Below are 24090 nucleotides of genomic sequence, written 5' to 3' on the forward strand. Positions count from 1 at the left end.
GTTAAGGATTCAGACCTATAGAAGCCTGGTTCCAAAGTCCTATACCCCCATACTCGCCTAACCCCCTCCCATTGTGCCACCTGTGCCTCGAGCACCTGTTACACCGTGCTGTTGCCAGGAATCTGTTGCTTCCTGATCCCTGCAGGAAAGAAGTGTTACTTTGGAGGAGGCTCTGGAGGTGACTGTCAAGAAGGGACTAGAAGGAAACGAACATAGGTAGCCTTAGGGCACCTGGAAGGGGGGTGTGTGTGACTGGCAGCTAGAGAGGGCCAGAGCCAGAACAGGTAGGGTAAAGCAATGGCTAAGAGGTCAAGAGCATTTACTGCTCTTGCAGAGGACCCAGGTTCAGTTCTCAACACCCATGTGGCGCCTCACGATTGTTCCTCACTCCAGTTCCAGGGGACGAGGAGAATGAATTCTCCCCAGGGTCTCTTCTCCCCATTCTCTGGCAGTGGTACTCCCTGAGCGGGAGCCGAAAGATCTGAAAGGCTTTTGCGTGTGTGTGTGTGTGTGTGTGTGTGTGTGTGTGTGTGTGTTGAGCTGGTGCAGCCCATGCAAGTAGAGCCCTGGCCCTCAGAATGGGAGAAATAGAGCCTGGGAGGAGCAGAGGGAAGTGATGCCCAGAATGTCTCTCTGTTGTTTGGGGTCAAGGGTAGGAATTTCCTTTCCTCGGTGATATTTATGGAAATATGGCTTGCTTTTCCCTCTAGAAACAAAGGCTGGGAATGTTGAGCCTTGTATCTGCCAGCAACCAGGATGGGAGTACATGACCTAGCCTCAGCCAATTAGAAAGTCCCCTAGGGCCAATAGGTCTGGAATCTGGGAGTAGGGTCTTGGAGGTCCTTAGTCCAAGGAAAAGGCTAGAGCTGGACGGATCAGGAGATAGGAACAGGGAAGGGGGGGGCTCTTTCCTGGGAAGTCACCAGAAAGGTGATCCTTTCCTGTACAAAAAAATAGAAGGCTGAAGGTTCGGCTGCCAGTGAAAGCTGACCAAGGCCTGAATACATACAGTCACAGGGCCACAGAGAGAAAGAGAGCAAAGCCTGAGTGCTATAGGAAACGTGTGGGTGAGGGAGTGAGGCACAGGCCTGGAGAAAGGGTGCTACAGAGAGGAGATACCTCTTTATCTTCATCTCCTTCTTCTCTTTCTCCAGAGCCCATTGATTTTTCAAGACTGGACCAGAGCTCTAGAAGACCTCGACTCTGCCTGCTCTCTGCCCTTAAAGCAAGACTGAAGACAGCCTAGAGTTGCTCACTGGGGAGATGCTTATATAGGTCCTCATCCCAAAAGCCAGATGTGGGTTCTCTTCCAGGAAGGGACATTCCCCAGGCCCACCCAAAGTCTCACATGGAGCCCGCTTGACGGTCCCCTATGAGACCTGGAAAAAGGCGCAGCATGGAGATGAGAACAGGAACGAGGACATTATCGGCCCATGTCCCAGCCTTAAGACTATGGACTCTTAGCCACCTGCAGGCTTGCCAGGAACAACCATGCCCCTCATTGAAGCAGTTGAGTAAAATGGGCCCCTGGGCAGGACGCTCATCTTCCTGTACTATTCCCTCTGCCCCTGGACTCCCTGACCAGCCTGCCACCCCAGCCACTGTGCCATACTTTCTAGACCAGTTCAGTCTGCCCAAGCCGAGGGTGGGGTCTGATCACTGAGGGTCTCCCATCAGCTGCCACCAAGGTTCTGTGGGTCAGAGAAGCCCAAGTGTGTGGGAGCCAGCTGGGGCTGAGAGAGCACAGAGGTGAAGGGAAGCCTTTAAACCTTTAAAAGCCTTGTTTCTTGGTTTTTAGAGGCAACCTGTCCCCCAAGCCGAGGCTGCCTGCCATCAGCACACTCCATCAGTCTCCAGGATCCCGCAGCTGTGCCTGGATTATTTATAGCTCCAGACTTGGGTTTTCACAGGAAAAATCTCACACAAAGGAAAGGGGAACTCAGAAAGGTAGTCTTCTTCCTCCTCGCTGCAGGCTCCTCACGGCACTCTGCCAGGCTTGCCAGAGCAGAGGAAGCAAAGCAAAGGATACCCTCCATTTGATCCCTTCCCGACCTTCCTCTGTCTGTCTGTCTGTCTGTCTGTCTGGTCTCTCTGTACATCTGTCCGTGTGTATGTGTGCATGCAGGACACACACACACGCAGGAGGCACACACACACACACCCCTCTCCCACCACACATCCTTCCCAGACACGTTCTCACACATCCTTCTACATCCAGCCCCAGATGCAAGTTGTTCTGTTCAGTCGCCTCCTCCTGCTTTGCTTCCTCCTCAAGACACTCCCCCCACAGCCCTGTCCTTCCTCCCCTCCACCCCCCATCCTTCTCTCCGGTTTTTTTGCTCCATCAATGAAGCTCCTGGCACATTATTTCCCAGGCTGGTCCTCGGCTGTACACGTCAGCCCTTTGCCAGTTGCTGGGGGAGATGTCAGCTCACATTCATCTCTCGCTTTGCCTGCAAGAACCCTGAGACCATCCCTTCCACGGGGGAGACTACTTTGTGGCACTTGGCAGGGAAAGACAGGTGTCCCTGGGCTACACAGGCACAGACATGGCAGGCCACAGAAGCCGCTGTCAGCTGTGAGCAGGAACAGCTGGATGGCCCTGAGCAGGTCCGGGTGGCTGACCCCTCCTGCCTCCACAGCTTGGTGTCATGTGGTAGCATCCCAGCACTGGGGCACATCAGACACTCTAAGTGGTCTGCTTCCCCTGTCCTCAGTCCCTGGGTTCACAGAGGCCTTGCTTGATGAGAAAGCAGCCCACCTGACCACAGCCTAGCCCTACGGAGGACTGCCAATCACTTCTACCTGCACAGTCACAGTCATCTGTGTGCATGAACTTATGCCAGAGGACAGGAAAATCATGTTAGCATAGGCTTATACATTTAACAAAAAACAGAAAGACAGGATCTCTCTGTGTAGCCTTGGCTGTCTTGGAATTTGCTACGTAGTCCAGGCTGGCCTTAGGCTCACAGAGATCCACCTGCCTCTGCCACCTAGTACTGAGATTAAAGGTGGTGTTTTGGTGGTGTTGTACACCTTTAACCCCAGCACTCAGAAGGAAGAAGCAGGTGAGTTCGAGGCCAGGCTGGCCTACATAGCAATTTCCAGGACAGCCAAGGATATACATACAGAGACTCTATCTTTTGTTTTGTTTTATTTTGTTTTGTTTTGTTTTCAAGACAGGGTTTCTCTCTGTAGCCTTGACTGTCCTGGACAGGCTTTGTAGATCAGGCTGGCCTCGAACTTACAGAGATCCACTTGCCTTTGCCTCCCCGAGTGCTATCACACATGGGAGTCCCAGACCTGCCTGTGCATTGATGAATTAATGAAGGCTTGGGACAGTGCAGACACAATGTACAGATTCACTGAGATTTCCCTGTAGAAGACCAAAACGAAGTCACCAAGTCAACTCCAGGACCCCAGATTAGCTCCCTCTCCTGCCCTGTGCAGTCACACCTGACATGAGCCTCTGCCTTAACCCCTGTCTGATCCAAAACCAGCCAATAGCATCCACACTGAGTTCAGGCCTGAGGCAGGGGCATTGAAATGTCCTTGCTTCTTCCAGTGGTTTCTGCCTTGCTACAGGGAGCAGGAAGGTACTGAGGAAGGCTGAGAGGGCTGCGACGGTGACAAAGCTAGGGTACCGACCATCCATGACCCCACTCCACTGCAGGAATGGTGAACTGGGATTGTGTAGGTTAGCCTCCATAGCTGTGCCAGCTAGCCTGATGGACTCAGCCATTCAGAGGGCCTGACCCGAGAGACCCTAAAAGCGCTACAGGTGTGATCAGCATGTCGGGGTAAGGTCGGGACCCGGGTGACTGTGAAGGGGCCCGGGTTTGAACCAAGACAGAAGTACAGATAATGGTAGGTCCTGGCCTTGGTTAGGCACCTCCAACTGGGGAAAGGAATGAAGGTGCCCTATAAGGGGATGCAGGCCCAGAAGGTTGGAGATGGCCTTTCTGCTGTCAGGAGTGGGGGTGGACGAGGCACTCAGGCTGTGGACTGTGTCCACCCTCCCCCTCAGGGGTTCCCAGCTACCAAGACACTGGATGACTCAGTCAGAGACAGAAATGTGATTTGGGTCAGGTTTTCTTCCCATCCAGCTGAAGGAAAAGCTGGACATCTGACCAGTAGGGCAGAAGCCAAATTTTCATATCATCAGGTCCAGAATGGCCTCGTTTCTGAGTCATGCTGTTCGTCACCTTAGAGCCCCTCCCAACACTCATAAATTTTGTGCAGGGGCAGTTCCTTGTCTTCAGCCAGTTAGATAATCTAGCCCTGGAATTTTCCTGTTCCTGCTCAGTGAGCTCCTACTCACTTGTCAAAACCCCAGGCCAAACTGGACAGACTGAAGCAGCTTCCTCCCCTCACTCACCTCCCCACCCATTACCAAGTTGCATATTTCTAGACTTTTACTCCCTCACTAGAGTTGAGCATGACATTGAGTAGGGATTTGGGCTTATTGATGGCCATTTTCTGGATGCTGAATAAATGATAATTAACCACGATGGCCTAGCAGCTCAAGGACAGTCCCTGCAGTGTGACCCTGAGCCTGGTTGTATTTCCTCATTCCTCTCCTGTAACCCCGGGGTAAGCTTCTTCTGCTCAGGGGGCTGGACATTCCTGTCTGGCAAGGACAGTTCTAGGTTTTGATGACCAGTCACAACCAGACTGGGATTTCGCCCAAGCCATTTGTCTTGTCTGTGCGCACTGCTGAGGGTTGAGGGGTCCCTCTCTACCCAGCATGGACCCCTGGCTGTATTAGGTGCAGGCTTCTCAGCTCTGACTCCCCTCAGTCTCCCATGCTGACTGGATCAAAGGTCTTCCAGGGTGGAAGGGAGTCCCTTCTCCTTTGAGGACCCCAGGGTAAAAGAACTGGGTGTCTGCTAGCTAGTTAGCTCCTGGCTACTCCAGGCTCTGCCCGAGGGGAGGGACATGAATGCAGTGAACCCTCAGGCAAAGGATAACCCCGGCTCCCTCTTGCAGGCACAGGGCCAGCACAGTAAAGCAAACCTAAACCCAGGAGGCAACTGGAACAGCCCTGTATTTCCTTGTGGGTCTCAGCCATCTCTACCCCAGCTTCACTGTCACTAACTCTATTGATTCTTTTTCTTTCTTTTTTATAAGTTTTATTTTTATTTATGTGTATGGCTCGGTGGGTGTCTGTGTGGGTAGGGATGTGCACATGAGTACAGTCAGGCACTGGACACTCACTGTGTGAAGCTGATAGGTTTTTCCTTTAAGAAGATAACAGCAGGGTTGGGTGAGGTAGTAGTGTACACCTTTGATCCCAGCACTCCTGGAGCGCAGAGGCAGGCAGATCTCTGTGAGTTCGAAGCCAGCCTGATCTACAGAATGAGCTCTAGGACAGCCGGAGCTAGAGAGAAACTCTGTCTCAAAAAACAGAAAGCAGGGCATGGTGGCCCATGCCTACAATCCCAGCAGTCACGAGGCAAAGGCAAGTTAATCTCTGTGAGTTCGAGACCAGGATGGTCTACAAAGTGAGTTCCAGTACAGCCAGAGCTACACAGAGAAACTCTGGGGGGGGGGGGGGGAGGAGATGACAATGATGACAACAGCATGGGTTTTCCCAGTTCATACCTGTGGAGAGCATTCTGATCTAGACCGATCCACTAGTTGCCCCATTTGGTCCCTTCACAAAGCTTCAAAGGAGTCACTGCTCTTCCTACTTGACTGAGAAGAAACTCCAGCGAGAGAGACTTACCCAAGGTCATCAGTGCAGAGGAAATCTGAACCTTGTTCCATTCACCACATTCCACCACCACCCCAACCCACCTCTACCTCACAATCTTTTCTGGGAGCATTTGCCTAGGGAGGAGGCACGCAAGCTAGTTCCGGGTGCAGTGGTGATAAAATTCAAATTTTAAACGGTGCAAGAAGGGGCCAGGTCAGTCACCCAGAGGAGGACAGGTGCACACAATCCCCCACTCAGCCTTCTCCCCGTCAGCTGTTTTTGTTGAGACCCCTCCCATCCGTCCCGGCTTGCAGGTGACCCCAACCACAGCCTTGCCCTCCCCAGGAAGCTAGACAGTTCTACCTGAACCTCCTACCCAAGACTGATGGCCAAGAGGATGAGGGACAGAGGAAGGACTCTGGAGATGGCTGGACAACAGAGATGAGAAGTCATCAGATGAGACCTGGCAGATGAGTCTGGGTTCTAGTCTGTGCAACGATTAAGAGCCTAGGCTATTGGGTAGAAAGCCCTGTGTTCCTAATTGAATTTGAGGTTGGGCTTGGTAGGCATGATTCCCTAGGTTTCATGGCCACATTACAAAAGAAAAAAAAGAGGGGCCTGAAGAGATGGCTCTGTGGTTAAGAGCACTGGCTGTTCTTCCAGAGGAACAGAATTTAATTCCTAGCACCCACAGAGTGGCTCACAACTATTTGTAACTCCAGCTTCAAGGGATCTGACACCCCTGGCCTCCACAGGCACCAGCCACACACTTACACATAATTAAATTTAATAAATATACATTTTTGAAATATTTTTTTTTAAAGCTGGGCTCGGTGTCGCACACATGTAATCCCAGCACTCGGGAAGGTAGAGGCAGGTGGATCTCTGTAAGTTCCAGGCCAGCCTGGTCTACAAAGCGAGTCCAGGACAGGATATATATACAGAGAAACATCCTATATATATTTATGAGATTTTTGTGAGGATTAAATGACCCCAGAGCTGGGCAGGAGGAGGGTCCCAGTCTTTGCTCAACGGCTTTCAGTTCAAGGATGGTTTCAACCTTGCGTGTGTTTCTCAGGCCAGATGTTCTTAGTGAGGACTGCCCTGAGGTTAGCAGCCTGGGTGAGCTGCAACCAGCATGAGGGGGAATGCTCGGCACACACATTCCTTCCCTTCTCCTCAAGGGTGGGTGGTGTTTTTCCCCCCAGATAACATCTACCCTCCTGCCTTTGGCCTGTTATGGATGGATGCATGGTACTCAGTGCTGATTACCCAGAGAGCTGGAGCCTCTCCATGGAAGCTAGCAAGGACAGAGGGACTGGAGGGATGTTCCACCCTGGTGGGGATCATTACAGGGGAGGATACCACAGCAGGAAACCACACCAGGAGGAGGCCCGAGGGAAAAAAGCCAAGAAGGCTCCAATCCAAGTGCGACTGCTCCTGACAGTGACCTTTCAGACAAGGTCACGCTTTCTTGAGTGGCTTTCTCACAGATCCGTTGAAGCACGCTGAGAGGTGTCTCCTGCTGGACTTCTCCAGGATGGTCCCATCTGCCTTCTTCCTCTGGGGTCCACTACCACCATGCCCCGGGAGGCCTGTTCTTCCTGCTTGTTCTAGCCTCAAGCGGGCTCTCCGCCTCCACCCTCCCCTCTCCTTCCTGGACACGTGGTTTTATTTTTAACCTGAGTTTACAGGCAGGATCTGGAAGAGCCAGTTTGTGGCAGCCTTTTTGCTTCCCTCCCCCACCTAAAGAGTAAGTAGCTGGGCAGTGCTTGGTGAGGCAGAGCAGGGGCGGGGGGGGGGGAGGCTGGCCAGCGGGTAAAGGGCAGCAGGCTTGGCCTTGCCAGATGGAGGGCTAGGACAACTCCTGCCTCCTCCCCTCACACACACACACACTTGGCTGGCACTGGCTGTTCTTGTTGGGTGGAGTGCAATCCACCGAACCTTCTGGGCTTTTCTGACGTAATCTCCCCAGCAGAGGCTGATTGGCCCAGGGCCTCCTTGTATCATGGGCCGAGTGGCCCAATGCCCTGGTATTTCAGGCCAGCCTCTGGCACTAGAGAGAGGGCAGACAAGGCCAGGCTACTCAGGAGGTGGAGCAAGCATAGATGTATGGTACTGGCAGAAAAGAGTTACCAGAGCCTTTTGATTTGTTTTTTTAATTAGATAATTATTTTTAATTGTGTGTGTGTGTGTGTGTGTGTGTGTGTGCCTGTGTGCGTGGCTGTGTGCACATGAGTGCAGGTGACCTCAGAGGCCAGAGGTGTGGGTTCCCTGGGAGCTGAAGTTACAGGCAGTTGTGAGCCACCTGATGTGGGTGCTGGGAACTGGTGGAGCTGTTAGTGCTTCAAAAATAGCAAGGGCGCAGCCGTGCTGAGAGGTCAGTGCCTGGCTGGCCCACCTCAGGGTGTTTACTTTAAGGTCCAGGGGTTTCTGCTTTGAATTTGCCCTTGAAACGCAGAGCGGAATGGGCACCAAGACCTCTGGGCTATCAGGATTCTGGGGGCCTTCATCCATCCTGGGAAAGTCAAAGCTTAGAATAGAGGTGAGGACAGGAAGTGCCAAGAGAAAAGAAGCATGTGGTCTGCCTCCACTACCCTGGACAGGGACCTTCTGGGGAGGGAGGGGCTGGGCTCTTAGGAAGGAAAGCTGAGAAACAGTGAATGGATCAGCTGGCAAAGTGAGCACCTGGCATGAATGAGGCTTGAGGCTCCAGCCCTAGCACCACATAAACAGGGTGAAGTGGGGCATTTTATAATCCCAGCTCCAAGGAGGTAGGGAAAGGTAATTAGAAATTCAGGGTTATCCTCAGTTTCATAGGGAGGTTAACATCAGCCCTATAGGTCAGCTAGAGATCCTATATGAAGGATATACATACAGATATGTTTGTTTTTTTTGAGACAGGGTTTTTCTGTGTAGCCTTGGCTATCCTGGATTCACTTTGTAGATCAGGCTGGCCTCGAACTGACAGAGAGCCCCCTGCCTCTGCCTCCCTGAGTGCTGGGATTACAGGTAGGCACCACCATGCCCAGCTTATAAAATAAATACATATTTAAAATATATTTTTTAAAAAGACAATAAAAACAAAGCTGGACCAGGCATAGTGGGGCATGTCTATAATTCTAGCAGCCTGGAGGCTGGGGCAGGAGGACTATGAGTTTGAGGCCAGCCTGGGCTACATAGTGAGACTCTGTCTCCGAAATATAGAGTAATACAAAATGTTCAAGGCATAAAAGATGGCTGGGGACAGGGCTTACTGGTAGGGCACTTGCCTACCGTAAGAAAAAAAAAGTCATCAAAACTTTAAACTGTCCATTCGGATGTGGGTGTGTGACCACGGAACCCACACCCACGAAGCCAGTTCTTCCTGGAACTTAGTGTTCCCAGACTGCTCCTCGCTTGAGAAACCATGTAGCCCAGACCAAGTCAAGTGGGCTTGGCTTCTGGGGTCAGAGAGAACGGATTAGGGAGTCAACCCTCTCCAGAGTGCACAGGGCCTCATGCCTCTTCCTCCCTTTGCTCTTCCAGGTCACATGTGGAACCCGAATTCCCTGAAAGTCTGTGGTGACAGCGTTGGCCCACTGAGACTGGCATCAGACAGGGCAATGATACAGCGAGAGGGAGAGGAGGGCCTTCTTCCCCCGTCTTCCTCCCCCTGGCTCCACTACCTGATCGCTGATTTTCAATGAAATTATCTATTTGTTTGGTTGTGTTGAGTCAGGGTCTCACAATGCGGCCCTGGCTGGCCTGGAGCTTGCTGTGTAGACCAGGGCTGCTTACCTCTGCCTCCTGAGTCCTGAGACTAAAGGCTTGTACTATACCACATGCTAACATCTTTCTTTTTTCTTTCTTCCTTTCTGTCTGCCTTTCTTTCTTTTTGTTTTTGTTTGTTTTTCTTTTTGTTTTTGTTTGAGTCAGAGTCTCCCTATGTAATTTTGGCTACCCTGGAAGGAACTATGTAGACCAAGCTAGCCTCAAACTAAAAGAAAAAAAAAATCCACCTGTCTCTCTCTCTCTCTCTCTCCAGAGTGCTGGGATTAAAGGTGTGCACCATCACTCTAGCTTCCCTTTATTTATTTTTATTTATGTATATGAATATTTTGCCTGCCTCTAAGTATGTGTACCACATGCTTGCAGTGCTTAAAGAGGCCAGAAGGGGGCATCAGAACCCCTGGACCTGGAGTTGCAGATGGGCTGTGAGCCACCATTCCTGGTACTTGAAAACTAAACCCTTTCCTCTGCAAGAGCAGAAAGGGCTCTAAACCACTGAGTAATCTCCTATTGCTGACCTCCCACCCTTACTCCCACCCCCCAACACACACACAAACATAAACAAAGTCATGGCTAACCATTGCTGCTGATTCCTAGACTGGCAATGAACCCCAACTTTACTTTATTCTCCCAACTAAGGACCCAAAGATATCTGTAGCTTGCCCCAGGGCTGACAGCAGAGCCAGAATTTGAATTCAGACACCAACCAACAGGTATTTGTTGGATGCAAGATGGCTCCTTGACGAAGGTTGGAAGAAAGGAAGGGAGGGAGGGGACTAGAGCAACATTTCATCCAGAAGCAACTGTCAGGGTTGAGCACTGTTCACCGTCTGCTCAGAGGCCCACCTCTGCCATCTCAAGGGAGCCCAGCCCTGTTCCAGGCCATCAACTGCAGCGTGGAAAGAGAGAGCCTGGGAAAAGACCTCAGCAGAAGGTGGGACAGGAATTGAAGGGACTTTGAAACCACAGGTCCTGACTATGCTGGTTCCCAGTGACAAGGGACCATACAGAACAAAGGAGAAGGTGGAGGCTGCCTGCACAGCCCTCTTGCCCCAGATGGCTAGAGGCAGAAGCCAGAGGTGTGCAGAAACATTCTCACCCTTACTTCTGCCTGCACAGGATGGGTAGAGTCTGAGGACAGGTGGAAGTCACAAGACTAGGGGCTGATCCCCGAGGCTGTCCAGGAGTGGTTGGTACTGGCTTCCTGCCCTGGGGCTGGCTTTGTCTCACTCAGGCCTCTTTCCACAGACACAGACCACAGAGGTGGTCTGGAGGCCCAGCTGGCCAGGACCGGCCTGGAACCAAAGAAGCTGCTTCCTGGCAGGGGGCCTGGACAAGCGGGTTAACCCCAGCTGAAGAGGTGGACTCTTTCTGCTGCTTCTTTTTTAACTGTCTATCAACCCCCTTCATCTACTTTGGACATGTTCTCAGACACCTGCCTCTGTCCCCCTGTAACTCTATTTCCAAAACCTCACCCCAACCTCACCGGGAATGAGCCTGGCAACTCCCCAAGGAGTGATCAGCTGCCATCAACTCTGATCCAAGACCAATAGTGTTCCAGGCCGAGGACTCCAGGAAGACAAGAATTTCGGGGTAGGGGAGCTTGTGGGAGGTGGTCACATGACAGTCTGGGCTGAGACCCAGGGGCACTGAGTTAATTCCTTCAGGTCCACATGGCCAGCATTCCACAGCTGACTCTCCCAGGGCGCTGGCTATCAGCGCTTCAGGCACCACCAGCCACCTGAACCTGTTCTCAGCCGTAGCCAGACTGCTAGAGCCTGAGTTGTTCTGGGCCTGAACCATCAGGTGCTTGCTCTCACAACCAGGTGTTCTGTTGTGTGAGCATCGGCTGGAGGAGGGTGTCAGAAAGGAGTGAGGGTAGGCTCTGGGAAGCAGAGGCGATGACAGGACCCACTAGGGCTGTTTTTCTGTCAAAGGAGAATACTAGCCACTTCCAACCTCACAGATCAGTAGAGGCAAGCTCTCTACCGCTAACCTCCACCCCTGGCCTTTCCTCTCTCTTTCCTTTCAGCCAAGCTCCTCAGGCTGTCCCCTATAGTACAATTCTGCTAGCTGCTGAATAGTGGGAGGAGAAAGGTTCTGGAACATCGCAAGAGATATTTGGTCGGCCCTGTTCCTGGCCATTCCTTCCAAAGGATACTTGAGCTACTGTATAGAGGCTAGCTTAAGGATCTGGAACACACAACTTGCAAATGATGTGTAAGTGTACTGGATGTGAGCCAAAGACACGCACGTACACACAGGTGCATAGATGTATATAAACACACACACACACACACACACACATTCAGGCACACACAGCCATGCCCAGGACTTCATAAGGAATAGAAGCTAACCCTTGCCATGGGGATGGGGACAGCCCAGATTCAGAAGTGTCTCTGTGACCCAGTTCCAGGTCCTTATCCTATACTGTTCTCCTTGTCTCTGGTGTATACTAAGGCCCAGGAGAGCTATAGTATAGATCTCAGCTCCTTTGAGCAACTAGTACTGATGACAGCTCACACACAGGACAGTCTCTCAGTCTTTTGAGACAGGGTCTTTCTGTGTAGTCCTGGCTGACCTCGAACTCACTAGTAGACCAGGCTGACTTTGAACCCACAGAGATCTGCATGCTTCTGCTTCCTGAGAAATTATTATTATTATTATTATTACTGTTTTTTTGTTTGTTTGTTTGTTTTTTTCTTTTTCAAGACAAGGTTTTTCTGTGTAGTCTTGACTCACTTTGTAGACCAGGTTGGCCTTGAACTCATAGAGATCTGCTTGCCTCTGCCTCCCCGAATGCTGAAATTATAGGTGTGCTCCACTGTACCTGGCTCTAATACTCTTAATTTTTAAAAGTAGTTTTAGATAAATAAGAGTAGTAAATTTTGTTTGTTTGTTTGAGACAGGGTCTCTCCGAGTTAGCACTTGAGTGGGATGGGCTCAGGCGAGATTTGCTGCCTCCATATCCAGGGTGATGGGATTAAAGTCGTTTGCCACCGTACCTGGCGTTATTTGTGTGTTTTGCCTTTGTATGTGCATCATGTATATGCCTGGGGGGCATCAGAAGAAGGTGTCAGATTTTCTAGAATTTGAGTTAGGGATGAGTGTAAGTCACTGTGTAGGTGCTAGGAAAAGGATTCGGGTCTTCTGGAAGAGCAAAAAGTACTCTTAACCACTGAGCCGTCCTGTAATGCATTCTTAAAAATTAGAACACTCAGCTAGGTGGTGGCGCAGGCCTTTGATCCCAGGGCAGGCAGATCTCTGAGTTTGAGACCAGACTGGTCTACAGAGCAAATTCCAGGATAGCCAGGGCTGTAAAGAAACCCTGTCTTGAAAAAACAAAAAAACAAACAACAAACAATCCCAAAACCCCACTCTTGGAACCAAGAGATAGTAGATGGGCTTGGACTATAATCTGCCAACAATTAAGGCAAGGGAGCTTCCTTCCTTTTCCCTTTCTTTAAAGGAACAACAACACTTTCTACTTCATTTTTTTGAGGCTAGGTTTTAGGTAGTCCAAGAAGTTTTTCAATTTCCAGAGTTAGATTAGAGTTCAAAGATGACCTTGAACTTCTAATCTTCCTCTACCTCCTAAATGCTTAGCTTACAGGGCTCACCACCACATAGGCGGCTTTATTCAGGAACCCAGGGCCTCGTTCATGCTAGGCAAGCATTTTACTAACAACTATATACCTACCCACCCCGCTCTCCAGGGTCTCTTATAGCTAGCTGTAGCTGGCTACTAAAATGCTATATAGCAAAGGGGGACCTTGAACTTCTGATCTTCCTGTCTCTACTTCCCAGATTCTGGGATTACAGGCGTGTGCTACCATGTCCAGTCTCAAGTGGCCTTTCAAGCAGGTGTACGATTATATTAAGACGAAAAAGGATTCACTGCCACAAAACCAAGGCCTGAAGTGGGTAGAGTCCAACCAGAACCACAAGGGTGGTTGGGAGGCTGAGACACTTCTCTCTGGTAGTGTCTAAACTAAAGGCCCACAACCCACAGCTCTTGTAGAAAGGTCAGCTTTCCTAGCACCAACAGAATATACACTGTCTTACCTGTGGATGCCTTTCCGGGGCCCGCTAAAGAGGCAGAATGTCCAAACAAAAGCCCGAGAATAAGCAAGCAAGTTTCCTACTAACCCAAGTGAATATGCCGGGGAACGTGGCGGTCGGTGGGGCTGCTGCTCCTCAAAGGAGCAATAGCCTTTAGAATTGAGACGTAGCATCTGCTCCCTGCCCATCTCTCCGTTCCATCAAAGTGGACACCAAAGTGGGCTCATTCTCTAAGTTGGGAGTAGGAGGCAATGGAGGGAGACTCCCGATTGAACCTTGCTGGGACAGTAGTCACTTCCAGTCTTCCTGAAGTTGGCTCACACTGAAACCGGAGAAGAGGACAATGGGCATGGGTGGGGCTCATGCTCTGAGTCTTGGTTTTCCAGGCCCGGGAGGTCAGAAGTAAGAGGTACTCTGTGCAGAGCAACCTTGAGTTTGGGAAGAGGGCAGGATCTAGGCACCGAACTTGAGTATTCAGTCTCTCTGCGTTCAGCTGCTCTTAGTACAGGACACATCCTCCTCTTAGGCTGGCCACTCAGCGTGCTTCTCTCTACCCCACACCTGGTTTGTCACTGACTCTTTCAGTTCCCTCTCGGCAGTGGGAGAATCAGCCAGGCAAAGAGGGCGATAGGGGAGAACAGAGAACCCCCAAGCTCGAGAGAATGAGAGTCCCCTGTGTTCCTCTCTCCACCTCTTTCTTCCTTCAGCATCCAGATGGATGTTCCCAGTTGGCTTTGTGGTCGGTCCATTGTTTGTCTGTCTTCAAACCTCCAGAAGTTTCCAATTAGAAAATGGGGAGGAGGTGTGTCAGTCCAGAGAGAAAAGGTTAAGAAAAGACTTTACAATTCAAGCCTGCCTGACATTCATGGTCAAAAACCTAGAAACATTGCTAAGGTATGACCAAAAGCCACACAATGGGACTGAATGCTGGTTGCCATCTTCCAGGAGTTAATAAAGACAATGTGCCCCATTCCCTGGGGACTTACTCTTCCTTTGCCCACCAACCTCACCATTGTTCCTTTTCATAGACAGCTGTAGTTATACCAAGTTATCTTTTGAGGGTTTTTGTTTGGTTGTTTGGTTTTGTTTTCAGCATCTACTGTTTCCAAATAGGACTCTGTCTTTGTGTGACCACAGGAAAGTTTTATCACTTGTACCTTGAGGTCCTCGTGTTTCTAAGCTGGATAATGCATTGGCCTGAGTTCTAAACTCAAGTTTCATAGATCAGCTGTAGATGTTTCTAAACCACTTTATACATACAGTCATGCTGGACATGATGATGCACCTGTTTAATCCCAGAACTCAGGAGGCAGAGGCAGGCTGATCCTTCTGAGTTCAAGACCAATCTAGTCTACATAGCAAATTCCAAGCCAGCTGGGGTTACATAGTGAGACCCTGTCTAAAAACCAAAAGTTTCAAGCCGGGCAGTGGTGGTGTACACCATCTATATCTGTATCTATATATACGACTTTAGACTTTATTTATTTTATATATGAGAGTTCTATCTGTTCTATCTGAAGAGGGCATCAGGTGGTTGTAAGCCACCTTGTAGTTGCTGGGAACTGAACTCAGGACCTCTAGGAGAAGCAGACAGTGCTCTTATCCACTGAGCTATCTCTCCACCCCCCTGTGGTGCACACCTTTAATCCCAGCACTTGGGAGTGCTGAGGCTGGTGGATATCTGTGTGTTTGAAGCCAGCCTGGTCTACGAGCAAGCTCCAGGACAGCCAAGACTACACAGAGAAAACCTGTCCCAGGGGATAAAAAGAAAAGTTTGGGTCATCCTAGAAAACAGTGAGATCCTGTCTCAAAATAAAAAGTAAAAAGGAGGCTAAGAATATAGCTCCAGGGTAGAGCACAGGATTAGCATTGGTAAAGCCCTAGGGTTCCACCACCCATACTACCAAATAAAGAAACCTTTTCACTAGATGTTAAGGGTCATTCTCATGTCCAACTTTCTGTTCTTGAAGACGTTTAGGTGGAAACAAAAGTGAGTTTCAGAAAGCTGGCCCTAGAGGCTCATTCCTATAACACACCCCCCCCCCCCCCACCGAGCAACCCAGAGGCAGAGTCAGGAAGAGGAGGGTCAGAAGTTCAAAGCCAGCATTGGCTACGGAGTGAGTTCCAGGTTAGCCGGGGCTACTTGAGGTGGTCTCAAATGTTCAAATAGTGAATCTTGGTACTCATGTTATCAGCAGTCCCTGGATACATGGGAGAATGGACCTGGAATCTCTGGAATTTTAACATTAATGGTTTGAAATCATGAGCCCTCCTTCAGATAGGTCATCATGGTGTATGCCTTCGTTGATCGCAAATGGCACCCACCAGTCCATTCTTCCAAAAGTTGTCAAATTCTCCCTGTTCCATCCAAACTTTGCTTAAAGAATCATTAAGATTGTATTAGACCCCCAGGTGAGGCATAGAAATAATACAATATAGACTGTAAAGTGATGGCCACTATCTATGGTTTTGAGAGCAAAGTGAGATGGATGGGAAACTGTCTCCCAAGTAACAGGGGATAAAAGGAGCTTAGACTCCATCAGCTAGACACTTGGCCACGAGTTTCTGAAATAGCATGCTCATCCTTGGGGCCAGAGAAGGAAAATGCTTCCCAGGTGTGCCGTGTGGACCAGTTCAGGGAAGGGAGAATCTACCTGAGAACCAACCACACTAGGTGCTAAAGAAGCCCAGCAAAGAGAAGGGTCTTATCACTCCCCCACCCCCACCCCCAAGATAGCCGCCATTGAACAAGTGGCCCGTGGCTACGGCAAACTTAAATTAGCCACACCAGTTATGCTGTGAATTCACTTGCAGCCAGAGTTCTGCCCTGACCTCTGGGTGCTTGCTCCAGTTCAGTTCTCTCTCTCTCTCTCTCTCTCTCTCTCTCTCTCTCTCTCTCTCTCTCAAGTCAGGCTTCCTTAAGTGAAACCAAACCGGGCAGGTCTTGCTAGATGCCTCACTACTACAGCTGCTGCTTCTCCTAATAATAGCACCCAGCACAACAGGGGGAGAAAGCACTGTTCTCAGCTGTTAATGACAGGCCCGCTTGCCTGTATGTACTTGTAATCAAGGGCCTTGTAATCCTGAAAGTTCCTGAACATAATACCAAAGCAATGAAGAGACAGTGGCAGGCAGGCGGGAGCCTGTGTGTGCACAGGTAGGTAACAGAGCAGACGCTACGCACAGCATTCACACCCAGACAGGGCACTCCTCATATCCAAACAGATGTGTGGGCCTTTCTCCCTGCCTAAGGCTCACCTGTTTTTTTTTCAAAAGCATGGCATTTGCTGTGGGGGGTTGGGAGCACCTTGAAGAATCTTCCAGGCGAAATCTGCTTAGGTTTTTTTTAATTAACGAGTCTGTAAGAAAAGCCTGCCCAGACCTTTATGTCGTTGGTCACCGGGGCCAGGATGGGTTTTAGAATTAACTCTTTTTACAGTCTACCATGCATTATCACCCTCCCTACCCCCCCCCAAAGTTAATTACCCCTGAGGATGAAAATAGGTCTCATGACTCATAAGCACCAATACGCTTGGCAACAGATGAAAATGCAAGGACACATTCGCAGGAAGCTGACAAGAATGAACATCTATTTATATGCAGGGAGATTCTTAGAGGTGAGCCAGGCACCTCCCGTATCATGCTGCAGGCCCAGCGACAGCACCACGGAGCCCCCTTCCCAAGTACACACACCCACACAGCCACCCTGGGTTCTGGTTTCCACTTCAGTCTGCTGGCAACACAAGGAACAGAAACCCAAAGGTTTTCTGTTTCATCATTAACAGCTAATCCTGACGCCATCAAGCCTCCATACGGGACCTGTGATTTGTTTCCCACAACACTTGCCTGCACCCATTCCCACCTCCCCATCTTTAGAACCCAGTCAGGTAGGGGGATCATTCCCTCCACCATGAGCAATCTGTCTGGTCAGTTCGATCAACCTGGGAATGGGGAGTGGCCAGGGGTTAATTTCAGATCAGATCACCACTGTTGTGTTTTCCTTCCTTTCTCCCGTTTTTGTTTTTGTTTTTGTTTTTTTTTTCTGTTGCCTCCGGGAAAGGACAAGGCTCAAACCAGGGCTGTTGGCCTTGTTCTAGCTAGATGAAAAGCTCACTGGCTTGTCCGCTGGGGATTCTGAGCTCCAGACGGTTCAGTCTCTACTCCCCCACCCACCAGGACTTCACAAATGCCCACAACAAAGTTGATCAATAGCCGAGTTTCTTTGCCAGCAAAATGGATTCCATTTTGGTGCCTAAGCGGCCTTTGCCTTTTCCTTCCACCTCCATGCCCCCAAGTCTGCTCTGATCAGCTGCATCCTGACTTAAGAAACACTCATTAAAGGGTAGGTTATAATGAATGAGGTGAAAACTGCTTTGCAATCAACATGCATTTGCCTCCCAGATGCTCACGCCCTTCTGCCCCAACTCCCAGCTAGGCACTTTCTTTCTTTTTTTTTTTTTAGATTTTTAAGAAAGGGTTTGTCTTAGCTTATAGTTCCAGAGGAATAGAGTCCACCATGGCTAATTACAAACTGTAACAGTTAAGGCTAGCATACACGTCAGGAGATGCGGGAAGCTGGCTGATGACAGTTTCATCTACACTCAAGCAGAGCCCAGCTAGACACCTTTTAGGTGTGCAATGACAGTACATTTTGCCTTGTGCGTATGGGCAGAATATCCTTTTTTTTTTCCTTTTATTCTAAATTTCCCTCTGCTCTCACTTGTTAAGTCTCAGCTGCATTGGGTACCAGCATATAATATACTCGTCGCCCCAGGGAAAGATACCAGAGAGCATTCCTGACAATGCTCTTTGCAGCTGGGTCCCATATGGGGGGCGGGTAGAGATGGCTGAAGAGTAAACACAAATTGCTTAGTCAGCAACTGTAGATTACAGGGGAGGTAAATGTAAACAGTCTGGTACCCAGGGGGCTGTGAGGCGGCCTTCAAAGGAACCAGGACTCCTGACTGCAGGTAGGAGGTGAGCAGTTGTCCCCTTAATTGGAGTCCTGTAGCTTCAACCCTAGAAAGACAAACTTGCTGACTCAGGGCAGAATTAATATCAATTGAATTTATTACAAGTTACTAAGCTCCAAGGCACATTACAGTGTTCTGTTAGCTACAGAAACGTATAAAGGACAAACAGAGCAAGTTCTCCATGTCTAGCGTTTTCGCTCTACTGTTCAAAAGCATCCGTGCATCAATAAAGCCAAAACAAAACGACACGTGAAGATCCAACACATTCAGGTCAGTAGAAACAAACCAAAACATTTCCCCCCCTCACAAACTTGCAACAAAAACACCCATCCCCTCCCAACGCCCCTCCCCCCTTACCATTTTGCAAACAAAAACAGGAAAACGAAACAGAACAGAACAAAATTAAGTGAAGACTTCAACACTTGGGGCTGTTTGAAAAGAAGCTTTCACCATTTTATAGTATCAGTATTTTTTTTTCTTTTTTTTCTTTTTTTTTTTTTAGGCAGCAACACTGGCCTTGGCAAAACAAACAAACAAACAAAAACAACAAAAATCTCTTGTGTGTTTTTCCTTTCAGAGTGCATAACATTTACAAAAATACACACCGGCAGCAGTCGTCGCTAAGGGCTATTAATTCTGTACCTAGGCAAACATTCTGCCACCAAATAAAGGCTAACGAGTATGATGCGAATGACCCAATCAATACTATACTGCTTAACACAAACCAGCTTATCCTTCAAATGAAGAAGTTACATACCTGTTTCAAAATATAGAAACATACGACGAAAATAATGTCTATACATAAGACTAACTTTTTGCAGTTATATTCACAATTCTACATCTTGGTGGGAAGGGAAGGTGGAGGCAGGTGGGGGAAGGGCCCTCTAGCCTGGAGAGGTGGTGGTCTAGGGCAAAGGAGGTCACTGCCCTTCGGTTCAAGGGTCTCTCTCTTTTTTCACTTTAACATCCCCAGCTAAGATAGTTGCAATTTCGCCCTGCATGAAGGCCCAAGGTACATTAGACCCGACTAGGGGGCATTTCTCTCCGCTGGGGCAATACACCTCACCTGTGGCCCCCTGGGCTTTGATACTCTCTCTAGAACAAGGGAAACAAAATTTGTGGCTAGGGACGGACGGACACTGAACGAAATGCGTGTCCTCCAAACGTTCGTGGCAAATGGTACAGCAGAGAGGTCCGCTGTTGGCCATAGGGGAATCCGGAATGTTTTGGGGGTGCACTTGGTCCATGCCCGGGTGGGCGCTAGGCGGCGGGGGCGCCACCTGTAAATTCAGGTCCCCATTGCGTGATGCCAGGCGACGTTGCCCCGGCACGGAGGCGGGCGACACCGGGCTGCTGCTGTTTCGCCTGGCAGATGCGGTGGTAGAGTGCACCGAACTGCCGTCCTTGGGCGAATGCGCCGTGCCCAGAGTGTCTGCCACGGACATGAGCGCAGCCATGGGGGACGGACCGTTCTGGGGGGCTGACTCCGGCGGGGTGGTCCGATTGGAATGAGGTCCCAGGGGTGGAGGGGGCGGGGGCGGTCCCCCTGCTGCGTGTCCCGGAGCCGCAAAGCCCCCTGCGGACATAGTGAGCTTCAGCGCCTCGCTCTGGTTCGCCATCCACTGCTGCCTCTGCTGCTCCTCGCCGAGCTTCAGCGCGCCTTCAGCCGAGTCCGGGGGCTCAGGGGATGCCTTCCTTTTGCGCAGGCTGGACGCTGCGCCCCGGCCCGTGGGCGCCGCGGGAGGCAAGGCTCCAGTTCCTGGAGGTGCGCTGGGGGCGCGGCTGAGGCTCACCAGCGCCGTGGGTAGCATGGGACAGCTGGCATCAAGGTAGGGCTGGGGCAGCATGTCCGCTCCGGGCACGCCCTCCTTGAAGAAGCGCACAGCCTCGGGCAGCAGGTCCCCAAGCAGGCGCCAGTCGCCCGAGCCATGCTTCTTCTCATACTCCAGGTACTTGAAGCCAGAAGACAGACCCCGGCCAAAGTCCTTCATGCAATCCTGGTACATCTGTTTGGCCACCCCGGACGCGCTGGAGTACACGTTGCCAGAGCCCGTGGGATACTCAATGAACAGCTTCAGCTCGTAGTCCATGCCGGGCTTAGAGACGGCGTCGAAGGCGAAGACGCGCCCCAGCAGCGAGTGGTCTTTCTTGAAGCGCACCTCGTAGGGCGTGCAGCCAGCCAGCGTGAGCAGCGTGTCGCGGACCATCTTGGGCTTGTTGGCCCACTCCTCCGCGCGGTTGCGCAGGCTCTCGCTCAGCTCGGCCAAGGCCTCGGCGTTGCGCTGCTTCTCCTTCAGCTCACGCTCCTGGTCCGTGCTGGACACCGAACCGGGCCTCTTGCCACCGGCACCCACGCCCACCTCTGCCACCGTCGACGAGGTCGATGACGGAGCCGACGATACAGTGGCCGACACGCCCGGGGCACCCCCGAGACAGGCGGGCCCCCCAGGAGCCCCGGGAGGCGCTGGGGTCGGGGGCCCTCGGCTTCCCCCTAACCCGTGGGGCGGGGGCGGGGGCAGCACCGCGGCGCTGGCCGGGCCGTTAAGCAGGGTCTGCGGCAAAAGGTTGGGGGGCACGGTGAGCTGGGGTCCCCCGCCACCACCCGGGTTGGGCAGCCCGGTGACCAGCCCACTGTGTGTTCCACGCCGAGAAGCCACCGATGTTGCCGCTGAGGAGGAGTTGGGGCTCTGGCGGTTCAACTCCGGGGGGCCCTCCTCCGGTGTGGGTTTGGGGAAGCCGTTGGGACCTCCCAGGCCGTTGGGCAGCCGGGCGGCGTGGCTGCTGCTCCCCAGACTCACCGGGGGAGGCGGGTACTCGAACCGGCTGCGTTGTTCAACCGCGGCGGCGGCGGCGGCGGCGGCCGCTGCGCTCAGGCCGTAGCGCTCCAGGCCGGACGGGGCGGCCAACACTGCAGGCTTGGTGGAACCATCGACGTGGTTGAGCTGCTGCTGCTGCTGTTGTTGCTGCTGCTGCTGTTGCTGCTGCTGCTGCGCGGCGGCAGCCGCGGCCGCCGCCTCCTTGGCGGACAAGGCCACCGTCTTGACCCCAACTGGCGGCGGTGGCCCGGGGGAGCGGCCGTCTTGGAAGCAACCGTGCGCCCGTTTCAGCTGGCGTGCCGTCTCGATCACGAACTCTATGCGGTCGGCGCCTTCGTAATTGACGCAACCACGGCAGACGGGCTCGGAGAAGTCCCAGATCATGGCCCAGGGCATGCGAGGCAGGTCGCACAGGTAGCAAGACTGTCTCCGGGACGAGGACACCTGCGCCGCCGACATGATGCCAGCCTCGGGGAAGGTAGGCCCCCGCCCGGGCTGTCTCCGCGGCGCCTTCTCCTCCGGGAGGACGAGCTGGCTGGAGAAGGAGTCCGGCTGCGGGGGAGGGGGGCGGGGGGGCGAGAAAGTTCTGCCCCGGGAGCTGGAGGGAGCGCGAGTCTCCACTGCCGGCGCGGCGCCTCTCCGCGGGGCTCCACCGCCCGGGCGCCCAGCGGGTTCTGCACGCTTCTCGCCCCCACCTCCTACTGCGGCTGCCTGGTCCGGAGAGGAGCACCGGGAGCCTTCTTCCTGGTGCGACGGATCAGGGCTGGAAGCTCCGGGCCTGGGGGGAGGGGGCTCGGGTGTCCGGGGCCGGCCGCCAGTGGCCTCTTGGCCCCCTCCCCGGAGTGATTGAAGTGTGGAAGCGCGAAGGGGGGGTCCCCCCCTACGATCTGAGTCTTCTCTACGCCAGGCGCCCCGGGGAGAGGGTTTAGAAGGTTGTGCCACCCGGTGCCTAGGTCCGGATCTTGCTGAAGCCGCCGATTCCCCGCGAGGGCCAAGGGAGGAGGTGGCTGCCAAAGAGGAGCGTTTCCCCTCCGCAGCGACGGCCTTTGCGCCGGCGGCGCCTGGGTTTGCACGCCGGAGGGATCAGCCGCGGCCACCGTTTCCAGGACAAAACGAGAGCAAAGGAGAGAGAGGAGCGCACGCACGCAGGCTCCCACCGCCCCCTGGCCTGGCCAGCTCTCCCCGGCCACACAGGCTGGCGGCGCTCACGTTGGCTGCCGGGCGCTCGCTCGGCGCCTCCACCCGGGTCGCATCCCTTCCCGCTCGCGCTCGCCTGGAATGTGGGGTTGTGATTGTTACTCTACGTTCCGGAGGCGCGTCTCAGCGCTCCTGCTCGGGCTGCAGCTCGCGCTGTCCCCGGCTTGGCCGCGCGGGATGCCGCCCGGGCGGAGCGCTGACGTCACCGCCATGCTCTGCACCAGTCCCCCCAACCCCCCCCTTTACACTTCCTCTGTCTGTGGAGCCCACTTGTTGCTCGAAAAAGGCGCATGCGCGGCAGGATGCCCAGATTCCTCCCTGTCGGCCCCTCCTCCGCGCCTCCGCCCTCCCCTCCCCTCCCCCCGGCTCGGCCGTGTGTGTACCACAGCTGAGGCCTGGCGAGCTAAGGCTGCAAGTCCAGGGCTGGGGGGGGGGAGAGGGAACACGAAGGGGGAGGAGGGCGGGAGGCGGGATGAAACAGGCGATGACCTTTCCTTTTCCTGCCGGGCTTTTAAGAGCCACGAGTGTTGTTTCCGATTCCCGTTCCCCACCCCCACCAAACCCCAGGCAGTAAAATTAAATGCCCTGTTTGACGAGTTTCACTTTGAATTTCATATACGGGTATTACCTATTTCATCTGTGATGAGAGCTCCGTGCCCCATTAATGTTGCATTCCTTGCCACCCCTGGTGCCCAGACACCTGCAGAATGAGCTCTTCTCCGATCCTCAGAAATTGCCTTTTAGATTTGCTTTTGCGACCCAGCCTAGGAATCGAATCGGAATTGCGAGGGTGGCGCTGAATGAGCCGCCCCTCCCCCTGGCCGAAGTCTATCAAATATTTTGGCTGAATGTCTAAAGAAACTATGAGCACTCGGAGGCCTTTAAGGAAAACAGTCAACTGAGTGAATACAGCTGCATTTGAGGGCAGGGAAGGGGAGTGAGGAATTGGCTAAACAGGTGAGTGGTTTTTCTAGGTTTCAAAGGGGGGGGAGGGCAGCGTTTAATACTGATTGCTCAGCGAGGGAGCACTTGTTCAGGATGACGAAGGCTCCGAGCTCTAGCCTTAGAACCATAAATAAATAAAGCACAAGACAGTTTTCAAAGTTCCTTCTGCGTGCTGTGATTTAATTCCACGCTGCCCCAGTGTGCTCTGCGAGGTCATGATTTCTCCCTTTTAAGATCACTGCTCATCATTATTGCTCATTGTAAAAACAGAGTTGGTCTTAGCTCTGGCTCAAGCAGTTCAGCTGGTTCTTCTATTTATTGGGTTTGCTTTTTCTTATGTAAATTAAGATAATCCCTGTGGAAGGCTGGTGGAGGGGAGGTGATTTGATAAGGCTGGGTTTGGCCTACAGGGTTGGGATTTCTTCACTACGACTACTACTGAGCTAGTTCTCTTTATATAATATTTTCCTTCTGCAAAATGGAAGGATTTCTCCCAGCCTGATGGGTTGTTGGAGGCTGCAGCTTGTGTCATGGCTCCGTGACAGGTGACTGAGACAGGTAAAGACTAGGTGCTGGGGAAATGGCTCTTTAGGATTATTTTCATTACCGTGCAGATACCTCACGTGAA

The 24090-nt window shown here is 52.1% G+C and overlaps 2 protein-coding genes and 1 long non-coding RNA gene across 3 annotated transcripts in view; 2 read left to right on the forward strand and 1 right to left on the reverse strand.

The window, feature by feature from the left end:
- The first annotated feature begins 7075 nt into the window (after positions 1–7075).
- Positions 7076–9754, forward strand: LOC132655450 (uncharacterized). Its single transcript, XR_009593261.1, has 2 exons — positions 7076–7451; positions 9227–9754. It is a non-coding gene; the product is annotated as an uncharacterized LOC132655450 (long non-coding RNA).
- Positions 9755–18583: 8829 nt separating this feature from the next.
- Irf2bpl (interferon regulatory factor 2 binding protein like) lies at positions 18584–21779 on the reverse strand. The gene has a single exon (XM_021653086.2). The coding sequence runs from the start codon at positions 21777–21779 to the stop codon at positions 19440–19442; it is 2340 nt and encodes a 779-aa protein (XP_021508761.1). The 3' UTR covers positions 18584–19439.
- The window catches only part of Cipc (CLOCK interacting pacemaker), a 78412-nt gene continuing 75993 nt past the window's right edge, over positions 21672–24090 (forward strand). Inside the window, exon 1 of the mRNA XM_060387911.1 lies at positions 21672–21798. The gene's annotated coding sequence lies outside the window, so the exon portion shown is untranslated. The remainder of the gene's footprint in view (positions 21799–24090) is intronic.

Source organism: Meriones unguiculatus, chromosome 7 (genome assembly GCF_030254825.1).
Source record: "Meriones unguiculatus strain TT.TT164.6M chromosome 7, Bangor_MerUng_6.1, whole genome shotgun sequence".
Classification (NCBI taxonomy): domain Eukaryota; kingdom Metazoa; phylum Chordata; class Mammalia; order Rodentia; family Muridae; genus Meriones; species Meriones unguiculatus.